General features: G+C 33.3%; 1 protein-coding gene across 4 annotated transcripts in view; it reads right to left on the bottom strand.

Moving 5' to 3' along the window:
- LOC143055845 (uncharacterized) overlaps positions 1–22,395 on the bottom strand; it is a 58,398-nt gene that overhangs the window by 25,871 nt on the left and 10,132 nt on the right. For 3 of the 4 annotated variants that reach the window (XM_076228885.1, XM_076228886.1, XM_076228889.1), the window contains exons 2-8: positions 18,560–18,853; positions 17,805–17,920; positions 17,042–17,191; positions 16,395–16,635; positions 15,285–15,521; positions 1,820–1,913; positions 996–1,039 (exon numbers count right to left, since the gene is read on the bottom strand). In XM_076228885.1, the coding sequence (XP_076085000.1) occupies positions 996–1,039; positions 1,820–1,913; positions 15,285–15,521; positions 16,395–16,635; positions 17,042–17,191; positions 17,805–17,920; positions 18,560–18,853 (1,176 nt within the window). The remainder of the gene's footprint in view (positions 1–995; positions 1,040–1,819; positions 1,914–15,284; positions 15,522–16,394; positions 16,636–17,041; positions 17,192–17,804; positions 17,921–18,559; positions 18,854–22,395) is intronic. The other variant, XM_076228887.1, reaches the window with a different exon arrangement.

Here is a 22,395-nt window from a genome sequence, read left to right as displayed (position 1 = left end):
AATAAACTGATAATGCCCCCAGTTCCCCCTCGTATCCAATTAGTAGATAACGGAAAATCACGATCAATCTTGCACATGCGCATTGTTTCCCTGAACTAGAGTATTGGATTCATATTTGTAGGGCTGTTCCATTAAAACATCAATGGAAACATACATGTTTTACAGTCAGGAACCTAATGTTCAGTGGTTATCGTTTCTTGGTGTGGTTCAAAAGTGTTTCTCGTTTAGATTAGACTGGTGGTTTTCCCATTTCAAAAATGGTTTTACACTAGTCCTTTTTTGGAGCCCTTAATAACTTTGCTGTTGGGTGTGAGCCAAGGCCCTGTGTTGTAGACCTATTTAAGCCTATTATGGTTTACTTTTACAAACTGTGACATGGATGGAGAGTTGTCTCATTAGTACTCATACCACTTCTTCTTTATATATCTATATGTTAACAAGGGATGGCGATTTAAAAATTGGGCAAATATTTGTTTTATTTATTCAATTGACAGATGCCAAAATAAGAAAAAATGCTTTGCACTGTAAAAGCAGATTTTATCATATTTAGCAAGATTACTTTCTCAAACTTAAGCAAGAAAATTAATCCGAGCTAAATCCATTTTAGTGACAACAATATGACATTTTGACTCTAAGATAATTAAACTTTCCACAAAATAACTGACAACCAGAAATTTCCACAAGGTTCTGGAAATACAAATGAATGATTCCATCTAATATATAAAACTTTTTAATGCACTCAGACAGATTCTCGGAAAGTATATAAATTACAAAAAATGTACCTTGTCAGAATGAAAGTCTCTAATCCATTTATAGATACTCTTGTACCTACTTTTTTCAAATTAATCAATCATGTATGAATAATGAATAGATAGGGAAGCTGCTACTCAATAAACTCTAGGTCTTTTAACATTGTATTTTCAGATTAAGCTGAGTGTGTTCCTGATTATTCAGGAGATTATTATTATAATAATACATATTCAAAACAGACTTACCTCCCCCTGATGGGTGTCTCACATAACCTGGGTGTGGTGGATGCCTGTAAACAAAAATATTGATTTTACCAAATCACATGACTTTAGAAATCAGCGTTTGATTCCCATAAGTACATGTACTGAAAACAGCAATATATTATTAAGCAGACCAATTACCAAGTAGTTTTGGTACCTATTAAAACGTTTAAACCCGCTGCATTTGTTTACACCTGTCCTTAGTCAGAAACCTGATGCTCAGTGGTTATCATTTGTTGATGTGGTTCATCGGTGTTTCTCATTTCTCTTTTTTGATATAGATTAGACTGTTGGTTTTCCAGTCTGAAAGGTTTTACACTAGTCATTTTGGGGGCCCTTTATAGCTTGCTGTTCAATGTGAACCAAAGCTCTGTGTTGAAAGCTGTACTTTAACCCTTAAATGGTTAACTTTTTAGTCGTTTACAATTTGTGAATTGGATGGAGAGTTGTCTCATTGGCACTCATACCACATCTTCTTATATCTGTATACAATTTCAGATATCTGTTCAAAATCATTTTTAATCTTTGATGCATGTTTTTTTAATTTAATTTTATTGATATTGGCTTTGAACTAGCTGTCGATAACTGTGAGTACTCTCAGATCTGTACTAAGTGTCTTTTTGTTGTGGGGATATTGATACCTGAACACCTGGTCCGTGTTTTTGTAAGATGTCTTTCAGCTTTAATAATTGTTAAATAGGTTATTACTTTCACTTATAAAACAGAAGAAAGATTACAAATTGAAAAGTATGAGATATTTATAATTTCAGGAAACTAAATTTTCTCAACACTTATTATCCAGTACTAACCTTTCAGGTACTTCATGAACATGCTGTGGTGCATTATAAGATTGAAGAACTTGACCTTGTGGTGGAGGAGGGGGTGCATGTTGTGCAGCCAATTCTGAAAAAAATATAATAAAATTTAAACAGCCAATTGAGACATCTAATAATGAATTCATCTATTCTGTTACTATTCATTCAGTGTCTGAATTAAACATTGGCAACCAGGCTACTGAGTTTCTATTGGTTTAAATTTATGGCATGTGATATTGTTTCAAACTTTCACATGATGTGAAAACCAGTTACAATTCACCATCTTAAGTTAAACTGAGTGTTCAGGCCAGTAACCACATGTCTAATAGTAATCACATATATCCAGCTCTATACCTATGATGCAGTCTGCAGCTTTCTAATACCAAAAAAATACAGACGATTAATTGCCCCAAGAAATAAGATCTATTTTACCATGCATTAATACTGCAACAAAAATCTGATACAAACATTGTTACTGCTTAAGTGAACTTGAATATACTTTAAAACTGGACAATGCAAATAAATTTGCAAATATGAAGCAAGAATATGGGCCCATAGGACGAGTTGTGAAACATCCATTTTAACTACAGTAAACAGGTCAACTAAGTTAATAGCTAAAGATATCACAACTTCATAGCCTAGAAATTTAACCTGAAAATTTACTGGTTTCCCACACTTCCATGATATCATCAGTGAATCAGGAAACGGTATCAATATAATAAAAGTTCAAATTGACCATCTGTACCAAGTTTCATGTTGACATGACCTCAACTTCCTTGTAAAAAAATACTGTTATTATATTTCATATTTGATAGGTATGTCTGTATTGAGTATTTTCTAATACTGCAATGATTGAACTTTGTTCAATCTTCAAAAATAGCAATGATTAATGCACACAATAATTTCTGAATTTACAGTATACATGACTGCAGGTGCCCAGCCATGTAATCTCCATTGAAATGAAATGTGCCAATGCTAATTAAACAGCATGCCAAATACCATTGACTTATGTGGTTTCTGTTAAACTGACCGTAACACAATACTAAACATGTTAAGTTGTTAACTATGAAAAGATTTCAGTGTCAATGGACTTTTCCCAATACATTGTATTTGAAAACAAGAGTGCACACGCTGAAATGTCTCGCCTTCTTTACTAATCATTAATATTATGGTGATAGTCCTAAATATAAAGCTTTATTACAACTGTCACATAAACTTAACATTAACAAAGAAAACTAAACATTGACCTATGAAGCATGAAAATGAGGTCAAGGTCAGATAAGCCATGCCAGGCAGACATGTACAGCTAACAATTCTTCCATACAACAAATATATTTGACATATTGCTTATAGTTTAAGAAAAACAGACCAAAACACAATAACTTAACACTGAGCAATGAACCGTGAAAATGAGGTCAAGGTAAAATTAAACCTGCGCGACAGACATACATGTATATATCATAAAATATTTCCATACACCAAATATAGTTGACTTATCACATATGGTAATAGAAATAAAGACCAGATGCTCCGCAGGGCACAGCTTTATACGACCGCAGAGGTTGAACCCTAAACGGTTTGGGCAAGTATGGACACAACATTCAAGCTGGATTCAGCTCTAAATTTGGATTGTGATTAAATAGTTGACACAGCATAGGTTTCTGACACAGAATGAATGTGGTCTAATCAACTTAAATTATTTTTTTGACTTTGAGAAATTCACTATGCTGTTGAATATTAATCCTCTCAAAAAGGTGTTTGAAGAAATTTCCTTTTAATTATGAAATCTGAAATGAGAGAAAAATTGAACCCCCCCTCCAATTTTTTTTTCACATGTCCCTTTCCCTTATTCCAAAACTGATCTCAATTCAAATTTCTAATGGAGTTTGCAACAATAACTACTCATTTAAATACTTGTTATCACTGAATGGTAAAGATTGTTTTAATTGATCAGTTGGTAGTAAAAGTGAATATACATTGTATATTGTATAAAACAATGATTTAAGTTGATTCAACTGCTATTCTGGACAAAGAAAGATAACTCCAATTGAAAATTTCTTACTATTGTGCAATATTGTGCAATTAGATATTTCTTGCTATTGCGCAATACTGTGCAATTGAAAATACTTGCTAATGCACAATACTGTGCAATTGAAGATTTCTTGCTATTGCGCAATACTGTGCAATTGAAAATTTCTTGCTATTGCATAATACTGTGGAATTGAAGATTTCTTGCTATTGCTGAATACTGTGCAATTGAAAAAATGTCTTGCTATTGCACAATACTTAATAGAATAATTTTGGATCCTAATTTGGACCAACTTGAAAACTGGGCCCATAATCAAAAATCTAAGTACATGTTTAGATTCAGCATATCAAAGAAGCCCAAGAATTCAATTTTTGTTCAAATCAAACTTCGTTTAATTTGGACCCTTTGGACTTTAATGTAGACCAATCTGAAAACGGGACCAAAAATTAAGAATGTACAACACAGTTAGATTTGGCATATCAAAGAATCCCAATTATTCAATTTTTGATGAAATCAAACAAAGTTTAAATTTGGACCCCGATTTGGACCAACTTGAAAACTGGACCAATAATAAAAAATCTAAGTACATTTTTAGATTCAGCATATCAAAAAACCCCATGGATTCAATTTTTGTTTAAATCAAACTAAGTTTTATTTTGGACCCCTTGAACTTTAATGTAGACCAATTTAAAAACGGGACCAAAAATTAAACATCTACATACACAGTTAGATTCAGCATATCAAAGAACCTTAATTATTTAATTTTTGATGAAATCAAACAAAGTTTAATTTTGGACCCTTTGGGCCCCTTATTCATAAACTGTTGGGACCAAAACTTCTAAAAATCAATCCCAACCATCCTTTTATGGTCATAAACCTTGTGTTTAAATTTCATAGATTGCTACTGACTTAAACTGAAGCTAGAATGCGAAAACCAAAAGTATTCGGACGACGACGACGACGACGCCAACGTGATACCAATATACGACCAAAAAAATTTCAATTTTTGCGGTCGTATAAAAACTATTTTACTCAATTAAATAAAAAAATGGAGGGGTAAAAACTCCAATTTGTGAATTCTTATCTGGAGCTCTGCTGTACGTATAAAAAACAATATGATTGATATAAAGCTGTGTGAAGCTTGTTTCCAGATCCTACATTTTGAAATATTTGTAAATTTCATGAATAAATAGGTTTAAACTACAAAATGCAACATTTTTAATTTTTTATATTTTTTTTTACCATTACAATGATTATGTTGGTACACCAAATTTTGTTTTAATGGAAAGACTACTTACCATATACTAAATGTCATATCTTAAGTGTTTAGATACATAGTATTTTACATTAACTTTTATTTTAGTGGATAATTACTCATCAATTGAGGTGTTCCTGTATGGGAGGAAGATTCTCAAAACAGAACTTTATAGAAAGAATGAAAACTGCAGTTTCTCTACCAAATCTCATCATCATGTATCCCCATTGTTTACCGCAAAAGTTGCAAGTTGGCTTCTAAACTAAAGCATTGCATGTTGATGTTTGAATCATCTACAGCAAACATAATTATGTTTAAATTGAACAAATAACGATTTTAAATTAGTACACGAATTCTGAGATATCCCTGCTTCTACGTCATGTACGTAGTGTGTTATTCCAACAATGACGTCACTACAATATAGGTTGGATATACTTAGAATACTTTGTCATACTGATTTTTCCGGATTGTAAAAGAAATCTGTGATCTCCTCCAACTTTAATGTAAAAATTGAAATTTTCTTAATGATTAATTTTAATAAAATTGTAAAAATAAACACAAGATTAAATCTAAATCGTTCTTAAATCATGTAACATACATTGGATATTTTGTTGAGTTGGTACATATATTCAAATATATTCATATATTGGGCTGGCGATAATGCTGTTGGCATTATTCCTACTAAATCCTGGTCAGGAATGGAGTCGATTACTTTAAAATGTAATCGATTAAATTACAATTACTTCGCTAACAAAATGTAATCAATTACATTACAATTACACCCAATTTCATATGTAATCGATTACATTAGATTACTTATGATTACAATTGTATATTGCAATATCAAAGGTTTTTTTTTATAACTTTTTATCCTCACAAAAAAGCCAAATTTGGTTACTTTTTTAAAAGCTATTATTTATTCATCTTAATTAAACGAATTTATAGACAAGGACAGTGTAACATGTGTACATGTAATTTGATAAAATAGCTATTATAGACAAGTGCCCTTTCTCTATGTGAAAGATATAACTTTATTTTTTTTCTACTTTTAACCAACTGCCTAATTAACAAAAAAACCTGAACAAATAAAAAATTATTGAGTATAGTTTTATTGTCTGTTAGGACATTATTAACACATCCATTAATGCTTTTACAGGTGTTAATCACTACTTCCATTTTTTTTAACAAACAATGAGCTTGGGTATTAAAATGGTATTGTCTTAATAACAATATCAATAAAGTTAAAAGTGGTTGATTGTCATTATTTGTTTGAATTATTTTTATACTTGATCTAATTAGTGGAAGATATAAGCAAGCAAAATCGAGGGAATTGTGCAAATGATGATACAAGCATGAAAATAAGCACGAAGCATCATTATTATATTCTTTTTAAGAAACGAGAGGCTCTAAAGAGCCTGTGTCGCTCACCTTGGTATATGTGAATATTAAACAAAGGAAGCAGATGAATTCACGACAAAATTGTGTTTTGGTGATGGTGATGTGTTTGTACATCTTACTTTACTGAACATTCTTGCTGCTTACAATTATCTCTATCTATAATAAACTTGGCCCAGTAGTTTCAGTGGAAAATGTTTTATGAAAATTGTTAAAAATTGACTATAAAGGACAATAACTTCTTAAGGGGTCAATTGACCATTTCGGTCATGTTGCCTTATTTGTAAATCTTACTTTGCTAAACATTATTGCTGTTTACAGTTTATCTCTATCTATAATAATATTCAAGATAATAACCAAAAACAGCAAAATTTCCTAAAAATTACCAATTCAGGGGCAGCAACCCAACAAAGGGTTGTCGGATTCAAATTTCAGGGCGGATAGATCTTGACCTGATAAACAATTTTACCCCGTCAGATTTGCTTTAAATGCTTTGGTTTTTTTGAGTTATAAGCCAAAAACTGTATTTTACCCCTATGTTCTATATTTACCCGTGGCGGCCACCTAAGTTGGATGGCCGGGTCACCGGACACATTTTTTAAACAAGATACCCCAAAGATGATTGTGGCGAAGTTTGGAATAACTTTGGCCCAGTAGTTTCAGAGGAGAAGATTTTTGTAACAGATGATTAAGATTTACGAACGATGGTTAAAAATTCACTAAAAAGGGCAATAACTCCTAAAGGGGTCAACTGACCATTTCGATTATGTTGACTTATTTGTAAATCTTTCTTTGTTGAACATTATTGCTGTTTACAGTTTATCTTTATCTATAATAATATTCGAGATAATAACCAAAAACAGTAAAATTGCCTCAAAATTACCAATTTAGGGGCAGCAACCCAACAACGGGTTGTCAGATCATCTGAAAATTTCAGGGCAGATAGATCTTGACCTGATTAACAATTTTACCCCACTCAGATTTGCTCTAAATGCTTTGGTTTTTGAGTTATAAGCCCAAAACTCCATTTTACCCCTATGTTCTATTTTTAACCATGGCGGCCATTTTGGTTAGATGGTCGGGTCACCGGACACAATTTTTAAACAAGATACCCCAAAGATGATTGTGGCGAAGTTTGGATTAACTTTGGCCCAGTAGTTTCAGAGGAGAAGATTTTTGTAACAGATTATTAAGATTTACGAACGATGGTTAAAAATTCACTAAAAAGGGCAATAACTCCTAAAGGGGTCAACTGACCATTTCGATTATGTTGACTTATTTGTAAATCTTTCTTTGTTGAACATTATTGCTGTTTACAGTTTATCTTTATCTATAATAATATTCGAGATAATAACCAAAAACAGTAAAATTGCCTCAAAATTACCAATTATGGGGCAGCAACCCAACAACGGGTTGTCAGATCATCTGAAAATTTCAGGGCAGATAGATCTTGACCTGATTAACAATTTTACCCCACTCAGATTTGCTCTAAATGCTTTGGTTTTTGAGTTATAAGCCCAAAACTCCATTTTACCCCTATGTTCTATTTTTAACCATGGCGGCCATTTTGGTTAGATGGTCGGGTCACCGGACACAATTTTTAAACTAGATACCCCAAAGATGATTGTGGCCAAATTTGGATTAATTTGGCCCAGTAGTTTCAGAGGAGAAGATTTTTGTAAAAGTTAACGATGCCGGACAACTGACGACGACGGACGCCGGACGCAAAGTGATGGGAAAAGCTCACTTGGCCCTTTGGGCCAGGTGAGCTAAAAACTGCTGGCCATGAAAAACAATCATTTTTCAAGATGGCCACGACCTTTTCAAAAATGTCTGTTTTTTCGATTTCAAAAATACTTATTTTTCTACAAAATTGTTCCTTGACCTTCCTTTAGTGAAAACTATTATATGGTTTGGTGGCGACATTTCTTGCACTTGACGTATGTAATAGAAATAAATATTTGACTCTTCATGGTTTGCGCACGCGTGAAAATGTAACAAAACTCACACACAAACTTTTGAACTATTTACTATTTTATTACTTGGTGCTTTTAGATTTTTAATGATATTATGAATTAGTTTGATAAAATTATTCAAGGTTATGAAACAAATGCGTTTATCAATTTTGCGCATGTGCAAACCATTTATAGACATAAAGATCGATTTGCACTCACTACCAGGGCACACTGATGTAAATCATAGTTAATGTGACAGAGGAGGATTTGAATTTCGTAAACATATCTTGGTCGTCATTTCATTCCTCTAAAAAATTATTCTCTTCTAATCAAGTACTAGTAACTGTAACTTCTATGATGCCACTGTTTGAAAACATGCCCATTCAGATGAATTGATCAATCATACGATGAATAGGTGATACTAGAGGCTCTAAAGAGCCTGTGTCGCTCACCTTGGTCTATGTGAACATTAAACAAAGGAAGCAGATGGATTCATGACAAAATTGTGTTTTGGTGATGGTGATGTGTGTATTTTTATTGTACATCTTACTTTACTGAACATTCTTGCGGCTTACAACTATCTCTATCTATAATGAACTTGGCCCAGTAGTTTCAGTGGAAAATTTTAGTAAACATTTACAAATTTTATGAAAATTGTTAAAAATTCACTATAAAGGACAATAACTCCTTAGGGGGTCAATTGACCATTTCAGTCAAGTTGACTTATTTGTAAATCTTACTTTGCTGTACATTATTGCTGTCTACAGTTTATCTCTATCTATAATAATATTCAAGATTATAACCCAAAACAGTAAAGTTTCCTTAAAATTACCAATTAAGGGGCAGCAACCCAACAACGGATTGTCCGATTCATCTGAAAATTTTAGGGCAGATAGATCTTGACCTGATAAACAATTTTACCCTGTCGGATTTGCTCTAAATGCTTCGGTTTTTGAGTTATACATGTAAGCCCAAAACTGCATTTTACCCCTATGTTCTATTTTTAGCCATGGCGGCCATCTTGGTTTGATGGCCGGGTCACCGGACACATTTTTTAAACAAGATACCCCAAATATGATTGTGGCCAAGTTTGGATTAATTTGGCCCAGTAGTTTCAGAGAAGAAGATTTTTGTAACAGATTACTAAGATTTACGAAAAATTGTTAAAAATTGACTATAAAGGGCAATAACTCCTAAAGGGGTCAACTTACCATTTCGGTCATGTTGACTTATTTGTAAATCTTACTTGCTGAACATTATTGCTGTTTACAGTTTATCTCTATCTAAAATAATATTCAAGATAATAACCAAAAACAGTAAAATTTCCTTAAATTACCCATTTAGGGGCAGCAACCCAACAACTGGTTGTCTGATTTATCTGAAAATTTCAGGGCAGATAGATCTTGACCTGATAAACAATATTATCTTGTCAGATTTGCTCTAAATGCTTTGGTTTTTGAGTTATAAGCCAAAAACTGCATTTTACACCTATGTTCTATTTTTAGCCATGGCGGCCATCTTGGTTGGTTGGCCGGGTCACCGGACACATTTGTTAAACTAGATACCCAAATGATGATTGTGGCCAAGTTTGGTTTAATTTGGCCCAGTAGTTTCAGAGGAGATGATTTTTGTAAAAGTTAACGTCGGACGCAGGACGACGACGACGGACGACGAGGCCGGACGCAAAGTTATGGGAAAAGCTCATCAGATTCGTACGCAGAAGAGAAGTTTATCGTTATGTTTGGTGGAAAGTAAATTGAAATGGCTTGTTTTAAAATTCATGGGGATATGTTGCCTGAAAGTGGATGGACTTGTGCCCTCACTGAAGCCGACATTGCAACACCTAGAACGTCATATTTTTTCATATATATTCAAATTAACCGAGGTCTATATATGCGAATCAGATAACTCCGTGTGTTTTGCTTGAACCATTAATGTCTAGACGCAGAAGATATATCTCATGACTCTGTGTCATTCGATTATTTCATAGACTGGTGTAAGGAAAGAGAGTCATCTCGACCACAGTTTAATGTCTGTTGTTCAGTTATGAATTAAGAAATTTTGTTCTTTCCGCGGTACGCCTATTTTATGAGTCAGATATCGTACCTCACAACATTTCACAAACAGTCCATATCAAGCATAATACAGTATTTTTTGGTCCAGATCATGCAAATTGTGTTCGACGGTTACGGATCTATCTCCGAGATATGGCTTCCCTTCACGAGCATCACCAACAAGATGCCAATGGTAATTTTACTGTTTCTTATATCACTATTGATCAGGCACAAACACAGTATAATGCAATTGTAAAGGGCGATGTTGGTGCCACCGAAGATCCCCTTGAGACGATGGATGGATGGATGTCAGTAGACTGGTAGATGAATTTGAAAAAAATAGTGGTTTTAGTCATTCAAAAACGCAGATGGACGACATCATAAAGACTCTACAAAAACACAAAAGGATTTTTTTGAAAAGAGTCAAAGGCTTTTTAAGTGATGACCAAGTTTGGAAATCCATCTTCTGATTTTACTTTTTTCTAGAAAGGTCGTAAGATTTGTACAAAATTGATTCTTTTAAGGATTTATAAATTTTTGACTCGAAGGTAGATGAGATATGTATATAAACTCCAAGATATTGGGGCTGAACAATTCGAAGATCTTTTAAAGTAAATGCAAGACGAAGGAAAATCTGCTTTTTATAACCAGATAAAAAGGAACAATTTCCTATTGTAGCCATAAAATCAAACTGGACACGGCTATGTCAAAAACCAAAGCTGAAGAACATGAAAAGTGATTGCGATCTCTTTTCTAGACTTTTCATTACCTGTCAAAGAAGACAGTTTGACTTGGAAGATTTATCCATGAAAACAAAATTACTTTTCTGTCTTTGTCTAAGGATGTCACTTTAAACAGTGTTATTAATTCGAAGCAAATGGTTATACTTGAAACATTGTGCGATTTGTCATCAACTGATCCAAATTCTGACGCATTTATCGTTTGGGGGGTTAGCGATGGTCAATTCCAAGCCATCACGTGCAAAACTAGATGATGATTATGCAATCGATGTCATACTGCCTCACATAAAATCTTGCAGCGATAAGTATTGAAGAGTAGACATTGTATTTGATGTTTACTAAATGAATAATTTAAAGGCTGGACCGAGAAAAAAGCAAGGTGCTGGTGCTAGACGGAAAATTGTTGGTTCTGATAGAACACCAAGGATTTGGAGTCGTTTTCTTTGTGAAGATGACAACAAAAGGGAATGAATCAAGTTTATTGCCGATAGAATTGCTTCTTTAGAGACTTATAAAAATGTTTATGTTACTCAAGGTGAAATATTCTTTGCATTTTCAATACAGATACTTCCCAGCTATCCCTTTATAACCAAGAACAAGCAGATACACGTATGTTTTTCCATGATAAGCTTGCTGCTGAAAATGGTTGATAAAAGTAATTATAAGTAGTACTGATACAGAAGTAGTAGTATTATGATTGCAGCTCTCGCAGTATTAGGTATGGACAAAGTGTGTATAGGTTTTTGAGGGTATATTGAAGACTTCCGATGGCTTCATGTTTATGACATATCAAATGTGCTTGGTCCTGCACGCTGCTATTATTTCCTTCCATGCATTCTGTGAATGTGACCTATGTCAGCATTTGGTGGGAAACTGAATAGGTCATATTTGCAGACATTGGAATTATTTCCTGAGGTAAAAGATGTTGTTGCTTGCTTTAGTTTTGTATGAAGACAGAGACATGGACATCATAGAAGGATTTGCTTGCATCATGTATGGCAACATCAACATTAGCTGCTAACAAGGCACGATTAGCAGCGCCCTTATGATGCTATTCTCCCTACAAAAAATTCTCTTCCGGAGCACATCGAAAGAAAAGCATATCAAGATGGGCTCAACCGGATGTGTGCATCGAAAGGTACACATACCAAGTCATGAACACTGGGTTTAGATGAAAGAAAAACAAACACTGACATTGAAAACCAAAATTTACTTTTTAGGCTGCATTTGCACCCTCGTATCAGAAACTTTTGAAAAGCGGATGCAAAAAATCCAGCGTTGTTGATAACTGTAAACGATTCCGTTCTGGCCTTGTACGCGTTTGTCTGTTGGAAACTGTGAGATAATTATACGGAATTCAAACTGCCTTTTCTAACCAAATTAGGTATTTGAACTTAACAAATTAAGTGATATCTCTTTTAAATTAGTAGAAAACGAAGAAAAAAAAAATGAAATTTTAAACGTTTTTGTCTCCATTTTGGAACTGGAAGTTACTTTTTCGTCGTGTATGTATTTTGTCATCGTACTTTAGGAACAGTAATCTACGTTTTATCAAAACTTACATTTGATTATATCTACAACACAGCTTTCAAAGGACTTACGAAATGTAGCCATTTTCAACGTTTTTGCCACCGTTTTGGAACCGGAAATAACTTGTTCGTGTTTTATGTATTGTTTCATCGTACTTCAGGAACTGTTATTTTCGTTTTATCAAACGTTCCTTTTATTATACCTAAAACACAGCTTTTAAAGGATTTACGAAATGTAGCCATTTTCAACGTAATTGCCGCCATTTTTTAACCGAAAGTCACTTTTTCGTCATTTATGTATTGTTTATCGTACTTTAGGAACTGTTATTTACGTTTTATCAAAATTGACTTTGGATTTTACCTATAGCACAGCTTTCAAAGGTTTTACAAAATGTAGCGAATTGGATATGACGCCATTTTTAAAATGAGCGGTGGCCATCTTGAAAAAATGGAAATTTTTGATGGCCAGCAGCTGATTTTTTTTATGTATCGTTTAGTCAACCTATATGTCAAATTTCATGCTTGTTTCACGATCTGCACAATTATCTCCACAATATCTCCCACTAAATTAATAACAAGTGAAACTGCGAGCTACTGCTCACTGATGATACCCCCGCCGCAAGTGGATAATATTAATAGTGTAAAAATATGCAAGTGTTCGGTAAACAGGAAGTTGTCGAGTGATGAATCTTAAAACGCATCACACGGTATAGCTGACTTATATAAATCCTGAAACCAAATTTCAGAAATCCTTGTATTGTAGTTCTTGAGAAAAATGTAACGATAATTTTCAACTTGGCTATCATGTGTAAAATCATACAAGTGTTAGATAAACAGGAAGTTGTCAAGTGATAAATCTGAAAACGCGTCACACGGTATAGCTGACTTAGATAAACCCTGAAACCAAATTTCAGAAATGCGACGAAAAATATTCATGGGACGGACGGACTGACTGACGGAAGGACAGACAGAGGTAAAACAGTATACCCACCTCCCTTTTTTAAAGCGGGGGTATAATTAATAGAATTATTGTCAGGTGAAAACACAAAAAGTTTTGTAACTTAGGAAAGTATATACGTTTCTCTTTTAATTAACAAGAGTGCACACGCTGAGATGTCTCGCCATCTTTACTAATCATTGATATTATGTTGATAGTCCTAAGTATAAAGCTAAGCTTTTTTACAACTATCACACAAACAGAACATTAACCAAGATAACTAAACAAAGACCAATGAACCTTGAAAATGAGGTCCAGGTCAGATGAACCATACCAGGCAGACATGTACAGCTAACAATGCTTCTCTACAACATATATAGTTGACCTATTACTTATAGTTAAGAAAAATAGACCAAAACACAAAAACTTAACACTGTGCAATGAACCGTGAAAATGAGGTCACGGTCAAATAAAACCTGCGCGACTGACATAAAGATCATAAAATATTTCCATACACCAAATATAGTTGACCTATGGCATATAGAATTAGATAAAAAGACCAAAACTCAAAAACTTTACTTTGACCACTGAACCATGAAAATGAGGTCAAAGTCACATGACATCTGCCCGCTAGACATGTACAACTTACAATCATTCCATGGAACAAATATAGTAGACCTATTGCATATAGTATGAGAAAAACAGACCAAAACACAAAAATTTCACTATAACCACTGAACCATGAAAATGAGGTCAAGGTCAGATGACACCTGCCAGTTGGACATGTACACCTTACAGTCCTTCCATACACCAAATATACTAGCCCTATTTCTTATAGTATCTGAGATATGGACTTGACCACCAAAACTTAACCTTGTTAACCATTGTGTTAACCGATCCATGAAATTAGGTCGAGGTCAAGTGAAAACTGTCTGACAGACATGAGGACCTTTCAAGGTACGCACATATCAAATATAGTTATGCTATTACTTATAACAAGAGATAATTCAACATTACAAAAAATCTGAACTTTTTTTTCAAGTGGTCACTGAACCATGAAAATGAGGTCAAGGACATTGGACATGTGACTGACGGAAACTTCGTAACATGAGGCATCTATATACAAAGTATGAAGTATCCCGGTCTTCTACCTTCTAAAATATAAAGCTTTTAAGAAGTTAGCTAACGCCGCCGGATCACTATCCCTATGTCGAGCTTTCTGCAACAAAAGTTGCAGGCTCGACAAAAAACCACTTAGGTTCAATAATTGTAACGTCTTCCTCATTCAAAAGATGACAAAGGTATATACAAAACTATGTACTGGTTATATAACAAATATATTATATATAAGGTTCTAACAATAATACAGTAGCTCCCTCTCATAAGGCCAAAAAATAAGCAGAAGAAACTGTGGCCTTAAAAAGACATGCCACTACTTATTAGAAAAAGTGGTTTTGGCCTTTGGTTAGTACCAAGAAATACTGTTAATATGAACAGGCCTTATCACAGTGATGCTTGTTTTTGACATTATATTAAGATTAAGACTACTGTACTATCATACTAACCACCTAATAACATTTCTTGTAGTAGACTATCTATCCTCGTCATTCCAAATAATTTGTCGAACTGTATCTGTTCAATCATTTGCCAGGTAATACTCTGTAAGGCGGGCAACAGTAATAAAATCTCTCCAAATCTGCCTCTATAGTCGTACTGACGATCATTGATATAATCTCCAAGATTTACTTGTACTTGGTAAAGAAAACTTTTGATTTTTTGTGGATCTGTCAGACCTTTAGCTTCTGGAAAAAAATCGTCAATGTAAGAAACCGTACGTTTTAGGGGTAATATTAGTTCAAATGCTACTAAAATCATACTATTAAAGCATATTATTACATTGGTTGCAATGAATTACATTGATTTCCCAGTTAGATAAAAACCGATAATTTCACATATGAAATAAACGTGGTTATTTCACTCTCTGACGTCATACAACAATAGGCGTTGTCAAGACGTCGATAACGGCGGATCAAAACAAATTGTGAATGCGTAGAAAAAAGATATAGTTCCTTATATGTTATACATTAACTTCTTACAAAAAAGCCATTTGCCAATGTAATAAAAAGAATAACTAATTAAAAAATTCAAATATCGAAAAATATTCAACGCGTGACCGAACAGCACTGGTAATTAACTCATGCGCTAGGCGCATTCGTGAATTAATGTGTTGTTTGGTCACGCGTTGAATATTTTTCTCTATTTGAATTCTTCGATTAGTTATTCTATAAAACATAGAAGAAAAGTTCTTTCTAGATATTTTTTCCCCTGTTTTTTTTTCATAAATGTAAAAATGAAGCACAAGATATCCTGAAAATGGGTTTATCTTAATATGTAAATACTGAGAAAAAACATGTTATAAATTGCATGTGCCTGAAGCGCTCTTTTAATAAGTAAAACAAATAGACACTTTTAATTTCCAAGCATATATAGTATGAAGTGCAATCAAAGCCTATCTTTTTCTTCATTTCATGTATTAATCTAATAGCTTATTGGCTTTCGATTAGACAAAGGATGAATATGATTTGTAAACTTAGTCCATGAACTCTTCCAAAAGTACAAGAGCACTTATATCATAGCATGTCTTTGTATCAATTCATCAAAAAACAGATACTCACTAGGATCAAAGAAGACAATAGCTTTCATACAGGCAAACTCTGTGTCATCAATCTGTATGTCTCTAAATGCTGCAACTAATACGTCTAATACTCTTGCTGCAATCGTTCCCATCTCCATATCTGTAGCATTTCGTGGAATTATACCATCATTTCCCAGTAATAAAACATCCTTCACCGCCATGGAACGTCTGGCAACACCCAGAACCAAATGTTCTCCAGCGTGAGCTCTCAACAAGGCAACCTAAAAATAATAATAATAATGATATAAAAAAATACTTAAATATCTTGATAACCATTAAAAGAAGGTGTTCCATTTTCAATGATTATAGAGAAATTTAATATGTTACAGTGATTTCATTCATTTCAGATTATTTAAAATCTAATACAGTGACATTTTTTTATTCAATGCAGAAAACTCTTAATCTGTAGTTGAACTCTTTAAATCACTTCAGAAAATTTTAAATCTGTAGTTGAAAATTTTAAACAACTCCAGAGAATTTTTAATTTATTCATTTCAGAGTACACTTTTTAAACTAGGAAATTCTTTAACTGCATTATAAAAAAGAATACCTTCTATTTATTAGGCTTACATTTGATAAAATTATCGTTTTTAATTTTTTTTTTTAATATGTTCATTTTGTTCTTACCTGATCATCTAATGGCAGTTCACAAAAACACGGTATATACTTTGTCCATTCTACAAGGACAAGTAATTGTTGTTTAATAGATTCACACACATCATCGGCAGTAGCTATAACCTTGTGTGTTAGGTCGCACTGTGCAACGGGGGATGAGATCTGAAAATTCAAACATACATGGTTATTTGTACAGTTCTACATACAGTCAAACTAGCATATAAAGGTCAAATCTAAGGGCCAGAGAAAACTGACCAAATAAGAGAGATGACCTTTGAATAAAATGGATTTAAAATGCACAAGTATTACAACATCCAATCAAGAAGAGGATGATCTGTTAAATGTTTTTTTTTGTTAATAGAAATAACCTTTATAACAGGTTTGACTGTATTCATACCTATGTGAACATTATTCCCAAATTTTTACTTATTATAAAGTATTAGTTCTCTTCCTTTCATTCCTTATTCCCTCACTCAGAATCATAACAATTGATCATTAACTTTATAATTACAGTTAAATATCCTTTTGTTTTCTAAAAACTGTTTGTACCATCAGATTTTTTCTATCTACAAAATTACTGAGCCAAAAACAGCTCATGAATTATGGAAATATCATTTTCACAAAATGAAAACAATTTTTTTCTAAGTGACAAATCGGTCTAAAATTAGTCATTACCTATTCATTTTATCATGTGCTTCATGTTATGGATCATCCTCATCATCTGATTGTTTTTTAAACATTAAATAAGATTAAACATAACAATGTATGATCTCACCTGTCTGGAGAGAATTTCAGCGTTTAACAAAGTACTGACGGAGAGTGAATTGTTTTGACTGGTATCTTCGTAACTGGTTCTTCTAACGCTGATTCTATCTCGCTCATTCTGTACAGCTGTCAACAACAAAACAAAAATCTATTATAATCTTTTATTTTATACAATGACCTTTCAAAAAATTAAAAAATACAGATCAAGGTAGGAATTAAATTTTCAGCTTTAAAACTGAGTTTGGATCAAAGTACAGACACTTCAAGTATTTATTCAAGAGGTAATGCTGATCCTCCAATTCTATATTCTCTTATTCTTTGAAGCTATTATTCTCTAGTTTTTTTATTTAGGTGTCCAATTATCCTGTCTTTATTTTTTAGCCTATTTTCTATTTCCCTATAATTTGTTTGCCCTTTTTTCTGTCCCTTTTACCCATTATTCTCTATTCTGTAAAACCCTACCTAGACCCTCATCTTTCATTTTTAATATTATTGCTCTTCAATAGTAATAATTCAAAATTCCACAAAAACATTACTTGTGTTAAATCCTGATTTTTAAATTTGTTATTAAAGACATTTTTAAATTACTTGTAATTGTATAGAGAGTGGCACTAAACCCAGTCAAACAAATAAACACATGCAATATTTGTATTGATTACTGATGAGTGAACTTTTATCAAAGCATTAGTTATAAGATGTACTATAGTATAGATTGTTCAATTTTCTTGTCACAAAATATCATCATCAATCTGTTTTATTCCTTACCTTCTTTTTTCATTCCTGCTCTGAAACATTTACGTAATCTGCAGTAAAGACACTGATTTCTCTTATCTTTGTCTACAACACAATGCAGACTAAATCTACAGGAATAAACATGGTTCTTTATGACACTACGACGAAAGAATCCCTTACAGCCGTCACAACTTGAGGCCCCATAATGTTTGCCGGTAGCCCTGTCTCCACAAATGGCACAATATGTACTCATCCCTTTGGTGGGGGATGTGGAGAGACCCATGACGGGAGTCTGTCCCAACGCTCCCATACTGAGTTCTGGAGAGTCTGAAAGTAAATAATACAAGAGTGCACACGCTGAAATGTCTCGCCTTCTATACTAATCATTGATATTATGTTGATAGTCCTAAGTATAAAGCTAAGCTTTATTACAACTGTCACATAAACTTAACATTAACCAAGATAACTAAACGAAGACCAATGAACCTTGAAAAAGAGGTCCAGGTCAGATGAACCATGCCAGGCAGACAGGTACAGCTAACAATGCTTCTATACAACATATATAGTTGGCACATTACTTATAGTTTAAGAAAAATAGACCAAAACACAAAAACGTAACACTGTGCAATGAACCGTTAAAATGAGGTCACGGTTAAATAAAACCTGCTCGACTGACATAAAGATCATAAAATATTTCCATACACCAAATATAGTTGACCTATGGCATATAGCATTAGATAAAAAGACCAAAACTCAAAAACTTAACTTTGACCACTGAACCATGAAAATGAGGTCAAGGTCACATGACATCTGCCCGCTAGACATGTACACTTAACAATCATTTCATACAACAAATATAGTAGACCTATTACATATGGTATGAGAAAAACAGACCAAAACACAAAAATTTAACTATAACCACTGAACCATGAAAATGAGGTCAAGGTCAGATGACACCTGCCAGTTGGACATGTACACCTTACAGTCCTTCCATACACCGAATATACTAGCCCTATTGCTTATAGTATCTGAGATATGGACTTGACCACCAAAACTTAACCTTGTTCACTGATCCATGAAATTAGGTCGAGGTCAAGTGAAAAATATCTGACAGACACGAGGACCTTGCAAGGTACGCACATATCAAAGATAGTTATGCTATTACTTATAATAAGAGATAATTCAACATTACAAAAAATTTGAACTTTTTTTTCAAGTGGTCACTGAACCATGAAAATGAGGTCAAGGACATTGGACATGTGACTGACGGAAACTTCGTAACATGAGACATCTATATACAAAGTATGAAGCATCCAGGTCTTCCACCCTCTAAAATCTAAAGCTTTTAAGTGAGCTAACGCCGCCGCCGTAGCCGCCGCCGGATCACTATCCATATGTCGAGCTTTCTGCAACAAAAGTTGCAGGCTCGACAAAAACAGTTTATTGTAATAAAATATTTGTATTGATGAAACTCCTGACGTAACCTTTTGTTTACTATGCATATTGTTTGTAATATTATGCCATATGTATACACTGTACATGTTCTTGTTTATACTGATGAGCTGTATTAAGACTCAAAGTTAAAAAAAAATAAAAAAAATAGAAAGCACATATCACAAATGTATTAATCACGAATTTATGAAAAACAAAATTTATTCAATTTGTCAATAAATGAAATCTGGTTTTAACCTCCATTTTGAATTAAGTGGACTCATTTATTTATGTCGACCATCAAGGTCAAATTGGAACTAAATGTGTTTCTGCATTTGAATTCCAATGTAGTCATGTAAAAATATTGGGTAAACTTAGATGAAATTGGAGTTAATATCAGAACTTTTCAATCAAGGAAAAAAAAATGCTTTCAAATAAACTCATCATAGATACCAGGACTAAATTTAATTTACGCCTGACGCACATTTCGTCTACAAAAGACTCATTATTGACGCTCAAATCCAAATAAAGTACGAAGTTGAAGAGCATTGAGGACCAAAATTCATATAAGTTTTGCCAAATACAGCTAAGGTAATCTAAGCCTGAGGTAGAAAAGCCTTAGTATTTCAAAAAATTCAAACATTTGTAACATCAAACCTTACGGTCCTGATCTGCAGATGTTCATCATGATCACTATGTACTAGTTTTTAGCTCGTCTAATTGTCTAACAGTTTTTACGAGCATAATACAATACATTTTATTGTATCAAATCTAATATTTTTAACATTAAACTAGAGGCTCTTAAGAGCCTGTGTCGCTCACCTTGATCTATGTGAATATTAAACAAAGGAAGCAAATGGATGCATGACAAAATTGTGTTTTGGTGATGGTGATGTGTTTGTAAATCTTACTTTACTAAACAGTCATGCTGCTTACAATTATCTCTATCTATAATGAACTTGGCCAGTAGTTTCAGTGGAAAATGTAAATAAAAATTTACAGATTTTATGAAAATTGTTAAAAATTGACTATAAAGGACAATATCTCCTTAGGGGGTCAATTGACCATTTCGGTCATTTTGACTTTTTTGTAAATCTTACTTTGCTGAAAATTATTGCTGTTTACAGTTTATCTCTATCTATAATAATATTGAAGATAACCAAAATAAGCAAAATTTCCTTAAAATTACCGATTCAGGGGCAGCAACCCAACAACAGGTTGTCCGATTCATCTGAAAATTTCAGGGCAGTTAAATGTTGACCTGATAAACAATTTTACTAAGTCAGATTTGCTCTAAATGCTTTGGTTTTTGAGTTATAAGCCAAAAACTGCATTTTACCCCTATGTTCTATTTTTAGCTGTGGCAGCCATCTTGATTTTATGGCCGGGTCACCGGACACATTTTTAAAACTAAATACCCTAAATATGATTGTGGCCAAGTTTAGATTAATTTAGCCCAGTAGTTTCTGAGGAGAAGATTTTTGTAAATGATAACCAAGATTTACGAAAAATGGTTAAAAATTGACAATAAAGGGCAATAACTATAAAGGGGTTAACTGACCATTTCGGTCACATTGACTTATTTGTAAATCTTACTTTGCTGAACATTATTGCTGTTTACAGTTTATCTCTATCTATAATAACATTCAAGATAATAACCAACTAGAGGCTCTCAGGAATGCAAGAGCCTGTGTCGCTCACCTTGGTCTATGTGCATATTAAACAATGGACAAAGATAAATTCATGACATAATTGTGTTTTGGTGATGGTGATGTGTTTGTAGATCTTACTTTACTGAACATTCTTGTTGCTACAATTATCTCTATGTATAATGAACTTTGCCCAGTAATTACAGTGGAAAAAAATTTCTAAAAATTTACAAAAATTTATGAAAAATGCAAAAAATTAACTATCAAGGGCAATAACTCCTTAAGGGGTCAATTGACTATTTTGGTCGTGAAAACGTATTTGTAGATCTTGATTTGATGAACATTATTGCTGTTTACAGTTTATCTCTATCTATAATAATATTCAAGATAATAACAAAAAACGGCAAAATTTCCTTAAAATTACCAATTCAGGGCAGTAACCTAACAACGGGTTGTCCGATCCATGTGAAAATATTAGGGCAGATAGATCTGGACCTGATAGACAATTTAACCCTGTCCGATTTTCTCTAAATGCTTCGGTTTTTGAGGTTATACAACTTGTTGTTGGGTTGCTGCCCCTGAATCGGTAATTTTAAAGAAATTTTGCTGTTTTTGGTTATTATCTTGAATATTATTATAAATAAAGATAAACTGTAAACAGCAATAATGTTCAGCAAAGTAAGATTTACAAATAAGTCAACATGACCGAAATGGTCAATTGACCCCCTAAGGAGTTATTGTCCTTTATAGTCAATTTTTAACAATTTTCATAAAATTTGTAAATTTTTA

Source organism: Mytilus galloprovincialis, chromosome 13 (genome assembly GCF_965363235.1).
Source record: "Mytilus galloprovincialis chromosome 13, xbMytGall1.hap1.1, whole genome shotgun sequence".
Taxonomy (NCBI): Eukaryota; Metazoa; Mollusca; class Bivalvia; order Mytilida; family Mytilidae; genus Mytilus; species Mytilus galloprovincialis.
The sequence above is the reverse complement of the archived record's forward strand: the minus strand, read 5'-3'. Positions and strand labels throughout refer to the sequence as shown.